This window comes from Atractosteus spatula, chromosome 12 (genome assembly GCF_055471065.1).
Source record: "Atractosteus spatula isolate fAtrSpa1 chromosome 12, fAtrSpa1.hap1, whole genome shotgun sequence".
Taxonomy (NCBI): Eukaryota; Metazoa; Chordata; class Actinopteri; order Semionotiformes; family Lepisosteidae; genus Atractosteus; species Atractosteus spatula.
Window position 1 is genome coordinate 11,818,046 of NC_142717.1, and position 20,689 is coordinate 11,838,734.

General features: G+C 37.6%; 1 protein-coding gene across 1 annotated transcript in view; it reads right to left on the bottom strand.

Moving 5' to 3' along the window:
* The window catches only part of gabbr2 (gamma-aminobutyric acid (GABA) B receptor, 2), a 336,240-nt gene that overhangs the window by 65,886 nt on the left and 249,665 nt on the right, over window positions 1–20,689 (bottom strand). The window contains exon 13 of the mRNA XM_088929017.1: window positions 10,923–11,045. Within this exon, the coding sequence (XP_088785143.1) occupies window positions 10,923–11,045 (123 nt within the window). The remainder of the gene's footprint in view (window positions 1–10,922; window positions 11,046–20,689) is intronic.

Here is a 20,689-nt window from a genome sequence, read left to right on the forward strand (position 1 = left end):
TTTTTATTTGAATTCAATTTCTGCATGCACTGTTTCCAATTTAAATAAACTAACACATGTGATTGGTGTCTCATCCTACAGCTTCCCTGATTACATTTGTCTTTGTTCTCCTGTGAAGACATGGAAGACTAAAACAAATGTCTGGACTCCACAGCACACAGCCATGCTAATATGCCAAATGCACAATCCGAAGTTGTCAAAGGAATAAGGCACCTTACCTTCATTTTTTCTTTTAGAAATTGCTAAAGCAATACAGTTTTACCAGCAAATAAAACTGGACTTAAAGCCCTTAAAACCCGAAATTTTCAAAGAAAACAATACTATTGCCAATTCTTTAAAACATTTTAGTTGTGCACCAAAATATAGATGATAGGTGCAAATATGAAAAAAGGTAAGGTAAGTACCTGATATAATGCCAATACAAGATGTATTGAGATGTAAGGTGTAACCCCAAAATATTTCCAAAATATGTTACAAGAGATATATTACAAATATATATATATATATTAAGAGATGGGGCACAGCTGAAATAAGAAAATATTTCTTAAAATTAATCTGTTAACTTGTTATATAATATTTATCAATTAATATTCCATTTGTTCTCTCTGGAGACTCAAACTATAGTTTAAAAGTGGAACTTTGTATTACCAATTAATCATGGCAAGGTACTAGAGAGCAGGCAAGACTCAAGAAATCAAGACAGAAATCAATCAAGAAACTGACCCTGGAATACCAAATTTGTTGTCTGCATCACTTGCACCAGTAGAAAAGCCTCTATTTGGGCTGCATAAAAAAGAACCTTCAAAATCGTATACTATATAAAATGAATAAGGTGAGTGAATTGAGCACCTCACTATCATGTCTAATATTAGATACTTAGACAAAGACAAATTTATGAAGCAGTCTGAAAAGGGGCATAGTGGTGTTTAAATCAAGCATGTGCTATTTCTATTTCAGTACATTTTCTTAGTGAAAATTTTCTTTGAATGACGTTGAGTCGCCAAATCCCACTTTGAACACTGCAGGATAATACCTCTGCCAACTGCATTCTAACACAAGCATTTTCCTTGCAATATACAGTACCATGCCCTGCAACTGACCTGGAGTGAGTCATGATTGTAACGGCATTCGTCTGAAAGAACCATAAAGTGTTTTTGTCAATTAAAAACACAGAAAATGGAAACATACATGAGAGAGAAAAATGTTTATAGCAAACAAATCTGTTGCTCTCTAATGTGGCAAGATACAGAGTCTGGGCCCACAGGCATCTAGAGGCATGACAGTTTGTTCCACTCTTTTTTTTATAGACATTGGACATTGTGGCAGAGAGTCAAGACTCCTGTTCCTGGAGGTAGCTCGAAGCAAACCATTTCTTTTACAGCGAAAGATAAAGCTCTGCCTGGACTTGGTTCACCAGTACATGTCTTCCTGTCTTAATCTTAAGAAGACTGAGAACTACCTTTAGGAGTACAATATGTTACATACAGTACAGTAAAAGCCAGAAATGTGATATCAACAGAAATAGAAGATAAAGGAGTTTAATTATAATATAATTTATTAGTATACTTTTATTCTTTTTTCTTTTTTATTTTACAGTGGCATTTAGTGCTTACAAGGGTTCAGAAGGACAAGGAGAGAAGAGTTCATCCTCAACTCTTGCTTTTATTCTAAATGCTCTCACTCTGAAGCACCTTGGCTGCATCTCTGGCAGAGTTTTCTGAATTGTCCCTGTTCTCCTGCACAAGCCCAGCTGCAAAACACCCCAATCTGTTTCTCCATAGCTGCTGGTCTTGTGGAAGGAGCTGGAGGACTGCATGAAGACCTGGTGGTGGCTCCTATTATGCACAGCCTACCCTCTACTTCTAGAGAGGAAACATTCCTTATGGGCTCTGGCCTCGCTACGGTAACCGATGTACATTACCATCAGTACTGGCAACCTGCCCTGGCTTTAGAAGGGGAACCTGGAGGCCTGATCTGAACATGGTATCCTAATTTTGGCTATTGGTCTATGTCATCTCTTTCCTTCTGCTGTTTGACAAATGCTGTGTTCTTTGAGGATGAGTGTCATCCTCCTAAAATGGAGTTTCCGCACTGCTGGTTGGGGTTGAAGCCTGTACTTCCAGTCTGTTCAGGAGGACAATTTTCCCTTCCCCTTTGAAACTCTACCTACAGTATGCTGCTAAACTGATATTATCTGCTTTCACAAAGAACGTTTGTCCTCCATTGCTGGGAGTTCTCACCAGGGCCCTGATACCTTCACACTCCCCCGAAACCCAAAGAGATACAGGGATAGGAACCACACTCAAATTCCACACTTCTAAAAAGAGGCTAAACAGCTTTGTATACAACAGATAGAACAGAACGCCAGCAGGAATAATAATTAAACATAAGCAGAAACAATTATGGGAACTTATTTCTTACTGTTTAGGGTTCCATCCCATATGATAATCACAGGAACCCAAGCTGTAGTCCCATTTTCTCCTTCTAGGGGGCCTGTGATTGTGAGGTACAGTAGCTCATGTCAGAAATGAAAGAGAATATAGCGATTCAAAATGGACGCCTAAGGACAAGACCAAGGAGAGTATCATGTCTTTGAAATAAGGAGTAAGTGGCTAATGAAGAAAAGTATTTCATAAAACAGCTGAGATTGGTGAAAGGAAATCTGACAGTAGACATCACATTGAGGTCAGGTGTCAGTCAGCCAGTGCTTCAAAAGCCTTTCCAAGAAATCTGCACCACTCCTAGGCGCACAGTGAGGCAACACTCCAGTGTATTGGGGCTCACAGAAACCAATTATACAAAAAAATGATTCCAGGTGAAGCAAACCAAAGCAACCTAATGCAATGTGCTGGAGTGTCCTGGGCCCTAGTTTTGCACTTATAAGATTTTTTTAAGATTCAGTGTTGTAAAGTTTAAACTGCACATCTAAGTTTATTAAGAAACTCTCTAAACAGAAAGTGGCATTTTAAAAGCAGAATACAAATTATTAATGTTGATGGCCTAGATTTAGTATAAATGGTATGATATTGACAAATGGAGTTCTAGAATACTGTGGCATATAGCAATGTGTAGAAATTTCATACTGTACTGTATATACTTAACTACATAACTAAAACTTTTCCTTCTGTCCCCGAGGGGCAAGCACAAGTGTGACTCTCATTCGGATTCCATCTGCTTTGCCAGGCTGCATGCTATTCCCACAGGGAGACACATGCAGTGCGCTGTTGTACGTGGATTTGTGCTTCTCCTGTGGTCATAGCAACCAATGCGCGTCTGGTTGCCCAAAAGAGACTTCTGCCAGTCCTATGCTTTTGCTCTGGAGACACAGAGGGAATCCCTATGTAATAATGTGGACTTTTATTTGCGCTTAGTGTTTCCTTAAAAACATGTGTCTTTGGGGGGAGATGCCATTTGCCATTCTTTAATGAAAGTCAGAGATGTGTTAGCTTCCAGTTCCCCTCATAAACGAGACAGAAATGAAGGCTGAAGGCTTAATGTGGTAGAAAGTGCTCACAACACTACAGTTCCAACTAGCGGATATCATTTTATTACTGTAAAAAATAGGAAATGAAACAATTTGTATTGTGCTAATGCCGGTGGCTGCTCTGCACTTCCTCTGATATTTATTCTATCTGCAAATCTAAAATCATTACATAAATTGTGGAATAATAAGTCCACATGGAAAGCCTTTCATGTTAAGTCTGGAATGACAGTGTCACTTAAAGAGACAACCGTTCTGCTTGGGAAGGACAGCTGTCTATTGGTATTGGGTGCTTTTTGATCCAATCAAAAGGAGTAAAATAATGGCATCCTGTTTCCCTAAAGTAGCAAATTCAACAAATAAATAAAAAAGTTCCAAAATATGAAAAGCATACAAAAAACAAGCTTAAGAGAGTCCCTTTTAACCATACATCTAACATATATTGGCCTTGAAGTGGATATTCAAATATAGTATTTTCAACAATGAACAACACTGTTTCTGAACTGGTCAGTGCTGAATGTGTATATCAAGGAAATAAAGCACATACAGTACCACCATTTAATGTGTGCCAGTATTTAATGTGTTGAGTTGGAAATATTTTAATATAAATAATGCTTCTGTTAATTCAAAATATACAGTATAATCAGCTTTGCCTGAAACTGATGAGAAAAGTCCGTTTGAATACAATGACAACCGTTTTATCTGCAGAAAGAAAAATATGCATTATTAATAACTCAAAGTACTCTTTTACAAGCAATATCTTCCATGACTTCAAGCACATTGAATTTCATACACGGCAAATTTCATATGTGCTGATGTAGAGCGTTTTTAATTTGAGAAAATGTTACAGTGCTTTGCAAAAGTGTTCATTCCCCCTGCAAATGTTCCATATTTTGCAGTTGCATTCATGACATTTTCAAATAGGAGGGTATTCTGTATCTACAAAGTTTAATCTAAAGTAATAAAGGTACAAATTAATTATTAAATATTTTTGTAAACAACAAAAGATTCACGATTACATGCAGTAAGTACTTATCCCCTTTGTTATGGCAAAGCTAAATCAGTTCAGATGTAAAAGAATACTGTATGTGAAAGGTCACTAAAATAAGTGTATAGTAATAATCTCTGTGTGAAACCAAAGAGATTCAATTACGTAGGGATATGACAGGGATATGACAATTCAACGATGAAGACCAAGGAGCTGTAGAAACAAAAGCAGTGCAGTGCAATCCATCATGACCGGGCAAACAGAAAACTGGTTGCCAACAGTGACTTTTTTTACTGAAAACTGTAACAAAGCGGTCTTTCCGGACCCTATGCAGACGACACAATCCAGGGATGAGTGAGGAAAACACGGGGAATAAGGCATGCAGGAGTCGGGAATGAAAACAGGGGGCGTGTCCATGGTGCTCTGGTGTTCGGGGGAGGTGTGGCCAAGGCAAACAATCCAGAGCTGAGTCCAAAAGGGGGAATCCAAAACAGGGCAAAAGTCCAAAGCCAGGTGATCCATCCAAGACAGACGAGATTAAAACAAGAACCGGGTCGGGATCGGCATTGGAACGGGAACAGGAACTAAAACCTCGACGGGGCCAGGCGCTTCCAGGTCCCGGACTCGCCTGGTACAGGAACCAATGCAGAGCCCGGAACAGAGTAGGCGCCTGGCTTATAAAGGGGGCTGGAACAGGGAGCAGGTGCGGGAGATGAGTGAAAAACAAGGAAGGGCTGGAGCTTCCTTAAGAGGATGGGTTTACGATCATGACAAAAACAAGTTATACTGTATACAAGATATAAAAAATGTACAGCAGATATTTGGCTGAAGATTCATATGAGACAAAACTCTAAACTCTATTTGATCTAAATATTAACTTTATTAAATCTTAAGTGTAGTGCTAACACAATCTACTGTAGCACATCAACAATTCAGTTCCTCCCAACAGATAAGGATGGTGGTCGGAGCATCATGTTGTGGGGATATTTCTCATTAGCAGTGATTAGGAAGCTTGCCAGGACTCAGGAAAAAGTGCAAAGTTTAGGAGAATCCTAGATGAACTCAATCAACACTTCATGACTTGACTGAATATTCACAATTCAAGCAAGACAAGGACCTTGAATAAGTAGAGAGGGTCTGATAAGAAGAGACTGAATGTCCTTAAATTGTCAAGTCAAAGTTCTGACCTGAATCTCATATAAAATATACAGAAATGTACGTTTCCAGAAATGCATTGGAATGGTTTATATGGTGAAGCTTACACATTGCTGACCATCACCTATCCACAATGAATGCGTCAGAACTGGTGTACTTGTGCACCTGCCTCCGGTTCCTGCCCCCTGTCCTATAAAAGCCAGACGTTCCTGACAATCAGCTTTGGAAGATGGACACCCGGAAGCCTGCCTATCCGCGAGTCCAGGAGCAACTCGACGGCACAGGCTTCATCACGGCGTCCTGACCTTCTGAGTCCGGGATTAGGGAGCGTCTGGTCCTGTGACCCCCCTTTTATTCCCCCATCCCTCTGCCGGATCCCGCTCCGGTATTTAACTCTGTTTGTATGTCAGGATGGATTACCCGGTTCTTGGACTTCTGCTACACCCATGGATTTGCCTCGGACTGCTTGCCTCTGCCACACCTCTCCCGAACACCAGCGCACCATGAACACGCCCCCTGTTTTCCTGCCAGCCCCTTTGCATGCTTTTTTCCCTGTGTTTTCCTCACTCCTCCCCGGATTGTGTTGTCTGCACAGGGTCCTGAAAGAACGCTTCTTGACAGGTAGAGACCTATCCAAAAATATGGACAGCGGTAATCACTGTTAAAGGCACTCCTACCTAGTGCTTACAGTATTCATAGGGTTGAATACTCTATGCAATTTCATATACTGTATCTTCTTTGTAGGTTTTGCAGATGTCCAAACTCCACAAAAAACCCTACCACAAATACATGTGATACCAAATGTGTATCAGACTTCAGAAATTCTATTCTCAATATTCTAATATTTAATATCTAAATTTATATATTCACAAAGGATGAATATATAAAGATTTGCATGGGAAAAAAACAGCACTTACAGTCACTAAATGTGGAGCATTTGTTTTGCATGCAGGTTGTTAGTTGTATGACAATTTGTCACAGCTGATTAATTCCCATACCTCTCTGGTCCTTGCTTGTTGTATACTTGTGAGCTGAAAAGATCTATAAACATCAGTGGCAGGACTTGTTAACATATGTTCCAACCCAAAAGCAAAGTGTCAGCCAGAATGAGAGAGGGGAGTGTTTGCCATCTAAAGAGATGCTGCAGTAGTTTTTAATATTATTAGCACATTTAAAAGTTTAAATATTGTAATTTTTGACAGTTTTTACTGGCAGATGGAAAAACGTAATCATGAGAATGGAACAAAAAACAAAACAAAACATAGTTTAATGTAAACAATGTAGTTATTTTCCTTTATACTGTGAAGTGTATAGTACTGAAATTGGCTGTTTATTCTTTTTTTTGTTTGTTCCTTGCAGATCGAGAAAACAAAGATCAATGAAGTCAATGTCAAACATTAGGAATAGGATGCAAGTAATAGGTTTATTCCATGCTGAAAAGAGAAGAAAGAAAGCACAACGCTTCGGCCCTGGAGTCAAACTTGACACCTTGACACCCGAAGAAGGCTCCACGTCTGAAACGTTGTGTTTTCTTTCTTCTTTTTTCAGCATGGAAAAAACCTATTACTTGTTCTTTTTGCAGCCTAAGCATGCTGACGCAGCTACCCACCAGAACTATATCAGGAATAAGATTATCAAAATACATGGTATGAGATATGAATACTCAGAAAAGGCTATGGACTGGACTAACCACTGGTAAATTATTTTTTTTCTTGCACATATTAGTTAAGTTTAAAATAAAGCCTTTTCTTTACAATTTATAGTAACATGAATGGAACAGTAGAACAATTAACAAAGCAGGAATTAAAAATTATTGGACATTTAACCTATAACCAAAAACACAAATGGTAAATGGTCAATGGAAGGATGGCAAGAACAATAATGCAGTTCATTTGCAATAACTTTATTTATTTATTAAATAATAAATAAATGTATTTATTACAGTATCTTTAAAATATGTATTAAAATATACTGTTGGCCCTCATTTTGTAATGTCTTTTACTGTGTTTTCTTGTATGATCTTTAAAACTGTCACTGAACGCTATGCAATTTCATTATAAAATTTACTGCTAGTCAATAAGTATGCATTATTCTCATAAAACATGATCCCTGAAATAATTTAGTTTCTATTTTGAAAATTAGGAAGTTGCTGGCCCTAATTTTTCTGAACAAATATTGCGTAAAATTTTAGAATGTCCTTGCTCTCAGACACATGTTTAGCTTCACTAGTTGACACAGCAGTACCATGGATGACTATTGCACAATGGATAACAGGGAATGTACTGCATGAACCTTTCAAGTAACACCCCACGCACAATATTAATATACAGTAGGTAGTCATTCTATATTGCAAAAGACCAGATGCTCAATGTACATCCATGTGCTACAATATTTCTTACTACTATAATAGATCTTACTACTATCATCATTCTTTTGTGTTGGAAGAAAATTTAAATAAACTGTAGGCTTTGCCAGTTTTTTATAATTAATATTGCCTTTCTCAGCTATTCCAGAACTACTGTGTCACTGGCTTGATTTGACAGTGACCCCTTGCTGGGAAGGAGAGGATCTGAGCAGCCAAATGTTTCCTTCCAGAACTACTTGCCAACATCCACCTCCTGGCTAGCGGATGCTTGGCAGTGGGATGGTGTTGGTGTGTGTGTGTGTGTGTGTGTGTGTGTGTGTGTGTGTGTGTGTGTGTGTGTGTGTGGTTGGGGGGGGTGTTAATTTCCAGCTTCCCTCCCACATACTAGAAGAAAACTTCATTATAAAAAGATAAATAAATGCTTGTGTAATGTGTCATTCACATTAAACTCACAACATCCCTTCAATTGTTTTTAGATGCCAACAACAAAGTCAAAGTTGTCTCCTTTGCATCACACCCATCGGCCTTTGGTACCACTGACCAAGTGTAGAATAACAAGGAAATAACAAGGAAAGGTTGTTCTCTTATGAAAGGAAGCCATTCTGCCATTTAGCCCATTTAATAGGATTTATCGATAGAAGGATCTCATTCAGCTTTTTCTTGAAAGAAGAAAGAGGTTTAATCTTTTTCCATACTCCCACAACACATCGGAGTAAGAAGTGCCTTCTGTTCTTGGCTTTAAATACACTTCATGAATATGACATTTATGGCAGAAAAGTGCACCATTGGTAAAATCGATTTTTTCACCAAGATACCCAGTGCCTGCTCAAGTGCAGCATATGACGAAGAGAACAAAGTGAAAGCTGCACAGGTCTGTTTTAATCAGACTATGATTCACATCGACTGAGCTGAGGCAGCACATGGCATAACTTTTACTCTCTCACCTAAGAGAATAATAGCAGACAAAATTAAGATAGAAAGCAGCTTTAAACTGTTTACCTCAAAGGACCTTGAACAGAAAATGTATGATTTAGGTAGCTGGTGAACAATAGTTCTAAATGAATGATTAAGGTGAAGAGGGAAGACCTTCTGTACTGTACATCATTGCTGTGTGCAATGAATACTTAAACCTGCTTGTTGCCATTCTTCCCTGAATACATTTCTGCAGTCTGAATTTTTTTCTTCTTGTTTCCAAAAAGGACAAATACGCACAAAATTAACAGTTTCTGTGAGTTGCCCTATCAACAGTATCCAGCAGTTCATTAAATGTCAAAATGGAGCACTCTAAAATAAAGTAAACAATTGAATTACATAAAACATAACAATACGTCTGTTGTTATTGACATCTAAGAACAACAAATATTTTAGTGAAGAACTTCTGCTTCTTATTAATGCCTTCATCTGTGCAACTGAATACTATTGCGTCTAGTGAGGAGAGGTATCACACTGAAGTTCTCTTGAGATTTCTTCTGTAATCAATACATTTTATTGACTGTGCAACATCCCATGTAATAATTACAGACGCTTCAATAGTGTACTACTTTGACCACAAATTTCACTTTCAAGGCTTACTACTCAGCTGGAATCAGCTTTTGTAACTGAAAACAAAAGGTTGGGGGTAAACTGGAGACGTTTTCTTTTCAAGGCAAGACGTATTTCTTAAAATCAGCAATAGTATTTCCGTAGGACATAATATGTCAGTCAATAAGCTCAGAATCCAGGTCCATCATCAAGATAAAAACGGTTATGTTGTTTTGTTAACAGAATAGTTCTCTACTTGAGTCATTCAAATTCGTTTCCCCCTTGCATGGCATCTTGTTTAGTATGCAGTAGCAATTACAGTACTTACAAATGATTCTATATATAATATGACAGAACAATGACAGCTGAATAACCATTAAAATAGATTGTACTGATAATTATGGCAACTTTAGGTATTGTAAAGAAACACACAAAAACAAACATATCATTCTTTACCACTTACAACCTCAATCAATTACAGGAACTATCTTATAAATGGCAACAATTGTATCACAAGCTCAATATAAGGTTGTTATTTACTGAGCTCTTTATTTGTGTTCTGAGCTCTGGGGTATTATAAATAAATTCTTAAGGCAATGCACCATTTTCACATCTATAATGGACACATGGTTGAACGAAACTAATATTTAGAAGAGTGTTACCTGACTTCTCAGCAAATTTATCAAAAAGCAAACATTCCTCTTTGCTCTGCAGAACACTACAAAGCATTGACTATCTTCAATTATGTTTTAATTTATTTTAGCATACTGTATGCATGTCTGGCCAAGTTTGATTGTCTGCAATGTTCAAGCTTATATCCAGTGGAGAAAAGGTATAGTTAATGAAGTTGCATATGATTGCATCCAGAGTATGGGCTCTTTTGGTGGTATTGTCTACCATCTGTGGCAATGCATTCACCCTGACCAATCTGTGAACCAGCACTTTATGACAGTGTAGTCAGCGGTATTAAGCTTTACAGCTTGGCTGTAACACTAGGCAGTGTAGAAGTATGATTTATGTACATACTTACAAACTGTATATATTGTATGTTTGTTTTTAAGGAGACAGAAACTGATCAGCAAATATAATCCACAATTTCCCTTCATTAAGGTAACCAAAAAAACCCAATCAAAACCACTCTAATTCTCCAGACTACTTATGTATAGAATAACAAAAAATACAGAAAGCATTTCAATCCAAAACCAAAGCAGAAATGAACCACAATTCAATATGAGAGCTAAAAACTGTGAGAAAACACAGGCTAACATAAATTACATGAATATTTTCCATGTTCTGTGTTCTTTACACACACAAGCAACAGCTTTTTGATCTCTGCACACAGTGTCCCACCAAGCTTGATATCGGTTCAGAACGGCTCAAACTCATTACATCTGGCCATCTACAGTACATACCTCCAAGTTGTACTCTTCCACAGTCCTTTTTAGGGGATCCACTATCTGCCAGCAAATTAAGATGCAGAGATCAATTAGCAGCATCCCACCGACTATTATCAGCAGCTTCTGGTCTTTAATAATCTGTAAAAACAAAACAGAAGAGAGACAATGAAGAGGCAACAGTAGTCAGGGCTTCTGATTTTCAACAAAGCCATTTTTTGCATTCAGGACTTCCTTTGATGAAAGACAAGTCCATTGATCTTTTTACAGCATTTGACCGGAATGGAAAACCAAAGGAACGGTCAAAACGTTTTAAAATCGGGTATATAATTTATTCATTTACATCATGTACAAAACAGTGCCAAAAAGAAGAGGGATGTGGTGGTTTAGGAGATGCTGTGATGAAAGGTTTAGGCCAGGTTTGATGTAATGTACCTAAAAATGTTTAGGGTAAGAGGCAAGAGAGGTCATTTTTATCATTTTCACTCCATAATAGTTGACTCATAATGAAGTGTCACCACAAGTTTGGGAAAAATATTTGTGCATATATTGGTACTCAGCTCATATTTGCAATGTAAATAGTGATCAAAATGTATTAATAAACATTTATATTTTTAATTTGAACAAGATTGATAGCAAAAGTTCAAACATTTTCAAGCATGATGAATTTTAAAATCAAACACATTTTTATATCTATCTTTTAGCCCACACGGGTTGATACAATAGACTCAAAATATTTTGTGACAAAAATAAAAGATTTGGAGGGAAGCTTGTAGCTTTCTCAATTATGATTGCTATGCCACAGGAGATTCTGCACTATCATGTCAAATTATGGTTATGTTCCCTGATTTAAATATAGTAGATGTGCTTTGTTTGCAACATTTAAGCTGTTTTGCAATAACATCCTAACACTGAAAGGGCACTTGAGTGAAAAACCATATTGCATTTTAATATAAGGTGTTTTTTGCACCTCTGAATATAGCAAATCCACACTTCCAGTATATATTTTCAAAGAGTCATTTTATGAAAGGTTCTTTAGTTACTGTAGATGTGAAAGACAAGATGAAGTGAATAACTTAGCCGAGTGAAAATATCTACTTATTTAAGAGTTACAATATTTAAAACGTAAGTAGTTTATGGAACCTCACTTATTTTTTATACTGATGCACAATGAAAATGCAAAAGGCTTGGCTTGGCATCAATAGCTCATCGAGCACATGCATAATGATATTTGCATTGTAAATAGTGAGGAGATTTTCTGATTGTTTGAGGAGTATTGTGCTTGTTAGCAAAATAGTGAGCACAAGTCATTCGAGTCGAAATGATAAAAGAGTTGACTACAGAGTTTAATTAACAAAAACTGATTAGAGCAAGCCCTGTTTGAGTAGTAATGATTGCCTGGTCGTGTTTGGCATGATTCTAGTGCAGAGAATGCAGGAAACTGGCTCTGTGAGAGACTGGACGCATCCTAGAAGGCAAAGAATTACTGAATGGGCCTAGAGTCATTGCATCTATTTGATGGACCTGTGCAATTGTTCTACACTGCAGATTCTAAAGCAGAAGAAATTCCAGAAAGACATAACCAGTGCATCACTGAATGATTAGAGTTTCCCTTCAGAATGAAAATAGTATGCATGATGGAAGGCAGTTCAGGGGTAACATGCTGACAGCTGAGAAGCACAAATTGCCATCTCCTAAATCGTAGAATAGAATCTATAAGCAAAATACATCTGAGATGGCAGCAAAAAGACAGGAGGTGTGTTTTATTCAGCAAGAAAATGTTTTGCTCTTGACTGATGGAATGCAATGCATGTAGATGTTATGGTAGTCGTGATGCCGAATGCTGCTAGTTTACGACAACCACAGGGACAATAGAAATATGATGTGGAAAGGAATTTCCTTTAACACAAAAACATTTTTGGTGAAGTGTCACCAAACTCTCAGTAACGTATAAAAGAAGTTTGTAAGCCAAATGTTTTTCCTTTCCCACAAGCTAGTCAAAAAGTGTTGATTTCCACTAGAATAATGCAAGGCCACACAGTGATAAGATTATAGTGTTGTGCCAGAACAAAACGGCATCAGCTGAGCGTTTGTGTGTTGAAAGTCGTCTTTATTTCATATGCATATGGAAGTCTTGCTTGTGGAACAAGACTTAAAAACCAATGTTTACAGTGCTCCTTTATAGTGGAACAAACAAGATACACTTCTCACATGACTCTCTGCTTGCCTTGTGGCTATAAATGGTCATTTTAAAAAGCTGACCATTACATATATATCCTTTACTGCCTGCTTGCGTGACCAGCAGCCCCTTCTGCTGAATTGACCCTTTGTTCCCAGAGAGGTCATTCGGTCATTTTCCTGAGAAGTATGTCAACTGAGCATAAAGACATCATGTGGCTATGTAATCTTTGAGACCAGATATCCTGAGACAGCTTTAGAAAAATATAAGTAAAAAGATATATAGTTGACAAGATATAATATGAACTTACAGTATAGTAAAACACGTTTAGTTAATTCCCTCAATAGTGTAACGTCAGGCTACTGTAGATATGTCAATGTCCTGCTAGGACCAGCTTTTACTCTTGACTGGAGTCCAGCTGCACATCTCTGGGACAATAACCAATGCCATCAGTAGGAGACAACCAGAATTGGCCAACCTTCACCAATTGGCTATGGCTTCATAAGAGGAGTGGAAGAACCACAGCAGAGTATCGTGAGGCTGATCAGGTTAATATACCAATGCTCTGTGAGGTCTCACCTGATATTAAATTTGTAATGTTTTCATTATGAGAAAGTACAGTATGTAAAAGTTTAAGCTAACAATATATAATTCTTTTATCTGCATTTGGTTCACCTTTTCAGATGTTTAAAATATTTGTTTAATGGTATACGGTACCATTGAACCAGAGTCTTGTGTTCCTTTTATTTCACACCACCATAGCTGAATCATAGTAAGGGCATGTGTTTAAAACCAATGCATGCCTTTAAATATATTGCATAACCTTTTTTTAAAAAAAAAATCTGAAATTGCTTTCAAATAAAGGCCTGTATTTTCATTGGAAAGATTTGCTAAGAAAGATTTTAATGCTAACTCCAGCTGGAAGACGGGGCAGTCAGCTAAGCCATTACAAATACATACAGAAACTCCCTTGGCCATTCACTCTAGACATGGTTTTAGGGCAGATCAGCCTGGAGGTACAACACAGTTAAACAAAACTGTTAGTGTACTGTTTGAAATTTCTGGTGGGAAGTGTGGGCTGATAGGGCCACAGTGCTTTGCATTATATTCATGAAAAGCACAGACCTATTGTTGCTGTGTGCATCCAAGCAAAACAAGAGATTGTTGAACCTAATCAAGGGCTCCCTTTGAAAATAAATTAAACGTTTCATTGGAGACATAACATGCCTGAATCACTGCTCCAGTATTTGAATTGTAAAGTCAGGGATGCTGAAGATTTTAGAGGAAGTCAAAACTCTTTAACAAATAAACACAAACAGAACTCTTGAGTCCTTGCTTTAAAGTATGTACAAAATACAGTAATAAACATTTTATTTTTGGGTACATACATGCATTTGATCATATTATAACAAAACCACACATCCTCTGATTTCAAGTGATCCTAAGTATTGAGACATATTCATATTAATTACATTTCAAATTATGAAAGCACATCCCTTTAAGGCAAAATTTCATGAAGTCAATGACCCATTAAGTTCACCACATTCTTTATATAATCATTTGAGATACTTTGCCAAGCCTTTGCTGTGGGCACTCTGAGCTTTTGCCTACTCTTGGGGTATTTTGACATTTATTTCTTCAGCATGTAAAACGCATGCACAATTGGATTTTGATGTGGAGATTTTCCACTTGCTGTGGTTTCCCCCACCGTCGAAAGACATGCTGGTGAGTTAATTGGCTTCTGGGAAAATATGCCCTGGTGTGAGTGTGTGCGTGTCTGCCTGTGTCTGTGTGTGCCCTGTGAAAGACTGGTATCCTGTCTAGGGTGTATCCTGCCTTTCACCCTTGCTTGCCAGGATAGACTCACTTTTGGGAACACTGGCGGAATTTACCACACAGATAACATCCCAGGAATTGAATACAGGGCTCCAGATTCTTGAGGCACCAATGCTATCTGTGCTGCACAGTGCTGCCCTGTGTTTAGTTTTTGCCCTACAAAAAAACTCTCATCCTGTCCATATAGTTCAAATTTTAACTTATCTGTCCAGAGAACATTCTTCTAGTAGTCTTGTGAATGGTTCAGGTGCTCATTGTTGAATTTCAGACAGGTAGTAATGATGTTTTTTCAGGGAGCAATGTTTTCTTCCTGGCTTTTCCTGGTGGCTGTGGCATGAACACTGACATTAGCTGCACAGAGAGAGAGGCTTGCAGAGCCATAAATGTTACTCTGAGATCCTTTGTGACTTCATGGATGATTTTCCAGGATGCTTTTGGAGAAATCTTGGCAGGATGACAGACCCTGGATAGAGTCACCATAATCTTGAATATTTTTTCCATTTGTAGACAGTTACAATGACTGACAGTAAAAAAGAGTCAAATTAAACTTAGTGCAATGGTGTACAAGGTGCAAACATACTGATTAAGACATATTTCATTGTTTTGCACTTTGTACACCATTGCATCTCAGAAAAAATGTTAAATATAAATCCTTATTGCTATTTAAGAAAAAGAATGGTTTCATTTAAAAGGGCATCATGGTTCAAACATTTCTATATCTCATTTATACTGGGGGTCCATAAATATTTCTTTGCACTATACTACAGTACATAACATTAAACAATAAAATAATTTCCTGAAAAATGTAAGATGTGCACATTTATAATGTGCAATGGACAGCAGTGCAATATGTCTATAATAAATACTGTATATATCTGAGAGATAAAGACATTTAACATGTGGCACGTGTACTAAGTGAGAACAAGTAATATCCTTTTACAATAGTAGATAAAGAGGACAAAACTTGTTTTAATCACTTCTGGACACTCCCAAAGCTTGTTTTCCTTCAGTGCCTTCTGAACAAAATACTGTATACACAAAGGAATAGGATGTGGCTTTATATGATATTGTCTGAAGAAGCTAGACATATATTCATCTAAATATTGTTAATTTTTAGTTAGGTAGTCAATTAATTTTCTTTGTAGTCCCACTCTAAATTAGAGACAGATATATAGATTTGCATGAAGCCAGGAACAGGCAATCACTTTGTATTGCTCCTGAAGAAATAAGAGTCAGGTAGCCTGTGAGACTTCAAATACTGGAATGAGCAAAAAATATATAAAAATGAATCTAAAAAAAAATCCCTGTATTACTCTACAATGAAGCAACGAAAGGGAAAGTACCTTCAAGGAGTTGATGTACTGTAAAACAGGAGACTAGGAATGCTATATTTCCCGGGATTTTGAAAGTATTTCCACCAAATACTAAGTCACAATTAATAGCATAGTTGTGGAAGAAATAACACAATTTTCAATGCTGAATAAGAACACCAGTATAAATTAAATCTTGTAGTCGGAACCGAGGGATCAGACTAAAGTAAATGCCAGGATTAAATTGCAAAGTAATATTTTTACCTGAGAGAGGTTTCCCAGCTAGGTAACATTTCCAGAGGCAGGAATGCTGAGGCACAGTTTCTCCTCAAAAAGTGTATACGTCTAAGAGATCACAACTGTAGGGACTTAGTGATTGGATGAGTTACAGCTGTGGGTGGCATTAAAATATGCTTATTGGAGAAGACACTTTGTCTTAGGTGTAGGAAGTGTAATGCTGTCCAAGGCTGGACTGCTGAAGGGTGGAGCTTCTCCTTGAGAAGTGTATATTTCTCACTGACCACTAACTAACCATAGTTGTAGGAAGTATGCGATTCAATGAGCTACAGCTGTGGCCAACGTTACATGTACAGACTGCGTTTACTCCCCTGGAATCAAAGAGAGAGAGAGGCTGTCAGTCTGATCCAGATTCCAGAGAGAGAGGAAATAAGAGTGTGTCTACTGAGTAGTATGTTAGTGTTTGTGAATAACTGACCTGGCACATGCAGGGCAAAAGTAAATCTGGCTCCCCACTGGCCTCTGTGCTTAGCACAGGCCTCTGCCGGCCTCTCGTTAAGATTGTAAGGGGTGTAGCACCACCCTATGCAGGGTGTTAAGAGGGTGTTACTTCTCTTGAGTTGTTAGTGTGAAGTAGGCATGCAGGCATAGCGGAATAGTGAGGATCACCACTGATGCATGTGTGAAGACAGAGCATGAGGGAGGTGTTCTGGCAACTGCTAGGAGATGCAGCCTGGGGTGCCTGAAAGCTGAGGCGCCAGTGGCAGTGGAGAGGTGTGAGTACTGTGAGACAGAGCCTGGCAAAATACAGGATATGTGTTAAGTGTCAATAGCAGTATAAAATAGAAGAGTGCTTCTCGCCCAATGAGGAACTTCCACTTCCAATGCTACTTCTTGAAGGGGATTAGTAAGAAGGCCAAAAGGCAAGCACACCGCAAGCAAAGAACTCGACATTGTTTAGTAGGATTTTGAGCTTGACCTTGGAGGAGGTCATGGAAAGGACCAAGGAGTGAGAAACAGAGGACCAGAAGTTGTGTAGTGTCACAGGGGACAGCTCAGTTAGGTTTTCGGCGAGACAGAGTGAGAGGGAGAAAATGATCTAGTTTTCTGACCTAAGCATAGTGTGCCTTATGTCCTTAAGTCTCCCTGATGAAGTGCTTGTTACAGAACTCCTCCTGCTCAGAGATACATTTTTGCTGATTCAGAAAAAATCAGTTCTTTCAACCTCTTTTTATTTCTGGGAAGAAGTAGGCAAAGAGAGGGAGATCAAAAACACAGACGTCTGGGAGATCTTGGTCCCAGTGTACTTCCAGCCACTGTTCACCTCCCCTAATCTTATACTTGCTAAATAAATCAGAAAAAATGTCTGTCTTATTCTATACCTATATTATATATTTGAAAAAATCGAAAATCTAAAATAATACAAAAAACGTGAAACAAAGTAAGCTACAGGTAACACCTGAAGCAGTTTTAAGAGCCACAAACAAATATTTTTTAAATTATTGTTTTTGAAAAAACAATGATAAACAGAATTGCCAACTTTAATGTCCACTAGGCAATAAAGATGAAATAAATCAGTCTACTATTAATAGTTGGTCAAAAACCTTAATAAAGAATGAGTATTTAGAATCAATGGAATGTAAAGGCTCATTGTGGGCAAAAAGACCAAAGTTGGCTGGGTAGTGTGTTTATGGGCACATGGCTCAGATATTTTCCACACTGTTTACAACCCACCATTAACAACAGTCTTCTCTTCACGTTTTACTTGGAAGTAATAAACATTAACAAACATTTACTTAAAATTTAGTACAACTAAATAACCAATGTACAGTACATGAATCAGTGAGTTGATTAATCACTGACTTAAAGCCTCTAGTTAGGAGTGGACTCAGAAAGCATCTCCTTCTATTCACATGCACTCTTATAGGAAATAAGTTTTAATGTAGATGCCTTTGATTCAAGCACCATTTTTCAGGATCCAGTCTGCCATGTAAATCAAGAACTACCTGCATTGCATTCTGCTTTTGGGTAGTGGAGAACTGCCAATGTAATAATCATAAAGCACCTTTATTACTTGGTTGTCTATTCTTTGCCTGGGCTATTGCTTCTCCTTTTATACAAGGCAAATAGCCTAATACTAGCAATAAGAGCTGATGCACCATTTTAAGGATTGCACTAATACAAAAGCAAAAAAGCATGTTCATTTATGCTAAATGTGCTAAATTCAGTGGAGAAAACTGAACTATCAAAATTCTCTTTTTTAAAACTATTTTTGCTTTTCTTGTTGATGCGCAGCACTTGGCACTGTGTGCCAACATACTTACTGCAGTTTATGTTTAGCTTAGCCAAGAAACCACAAAACACTTGAGTAAATCTGACAAAGGCAGTAGTGCTGCACACTGAAGACACTGAGGGTTTGTGACTGACAAGCCCTCTGCTTGCTCTAGCTCTGAGATGTACTTTTGAAGGAGTGAAAAGCAGCAATACAGCTTTTACAAAGAAGAGGATTCCTTGTTAAATGACTTTTCCTTTTCCTGTCTCCACATTGCAAAATGGCTTAACCCAATTCTAAAAAGAGAAGGCAAACAATGCTGGGTTGTTTGATAACTTGCATATCAAACAGTAGTCACCACATCACAGGCACAATGCATACTTTTGTAGACATAGAACTATGGTAAAACTACCCATTTATTAAGGCTGCAATTCTGTACAGATCAACCCTTCCAGTAATATTTTAGCAGTTTACATAGAATTACCACTTTATTTAAAAAACAGTGAATGAAATCTGTCTCAAAAACGTTCTGGATTGATCACCGATTTATGGAGGATATTGATGCTTCAAAGTGGGGTGTACTGGTTGTAGATCATTAATAATGAACAGATACACTTCCTTGTTTCTCTGACTGTGAAATTCATTGCACATTGTTCTTTTTTGAAGATATTTAAAAAATAATAATTATGTACAAATATAAGACAGATCTGACCTTGCAGCTCCGATATAAAAAGAATAATACAATAATGTTCTGTTTTGTAATTCTAAATATAAAAATAAAGCCCTACATAAAAATGGAAATTGCACCAGTGCTGTACAGAACTACAGTGTGAGCCTTTAACATCAGAAGCTGGCACTGTAGTAATAAATACATGCTGGCTGACAGAAGGATTTCTATCAAAGGAATTTAGATATGCCATTTTTCATCTGTCTGGTTATGGTTTTCAGCATTCCATTTTCTTTTAAATGCAAGGATGAAAAAGACAGACATATACATATCCTTGCACAAGTATTAGGACCTTGCCTATGGTGTCCAATATGGTAAAATTACAATATTGTGCATACACATTTGTAAACTACTGTATGTGCAGTGTCTGAGTCAGTGTGTATGTCCTGTGATGGACTGATGTCCCATCTAGGGTGTACAGTATCCTGCCTTGTGCCCAGTGTTTGCCAGGAGAGGCCCCAGACCTCCTGCAGCTCTGTTAGAAAATGGATGGATGGATATTTCAATCAATAACTTAAATAAATTCTCACATGAAAAACTGGAACATTTCTGCAGTGAAATGTCTGCTGCACAACCTGTATTTATTCACTGGTACATCACATTACATTAGTCATTACGGAGACTAGTGAGCAGGAAGGGCTGCATCTCGTCGCAATTCATGGGAACTGGAATGCTAGTTTGCGACAACATGGTGGCTTACAGCACTTTCACAAAGTACACAATTTTATGCTTAATTCAAAATTTGTATTTTTTTTTCCATACCGTCAATTAATTTCTTTTGTTACCAAGATTTATAACTGGTCTGAGTAATTGAGATTGCAGTTTCCCTTTAATTCTATTATTGACATGATTTCACTCACCTTTCCAGTTGGTTATTGGGCTAAAATTGAATCCTGAAATGGAATGGCAAGCAAATTCAGATCTAACTCAGTACAGAACAGTGTTCAAAATTGGATTGAGGAACTGGCAGTCCCTATTATTAAGATGGACTAGTAGGCTTTCTATTATAATTCATCAGAGTGTGCTGACCATACGTCATCATGGCCCTAATATTGCAAACACAATTACTATTTGTAGTGCAATAGAAAAATACATGAGATACAGTATAAGATTTAATGGTACCAACACTTATTTGGCAGAATTGTACTTTACAGTCTGGTAGCCATCCCTTTGTTCTGAGTTTATGGTCTAGCAAAAGCATACATATTCTTAAAAGAGATATAC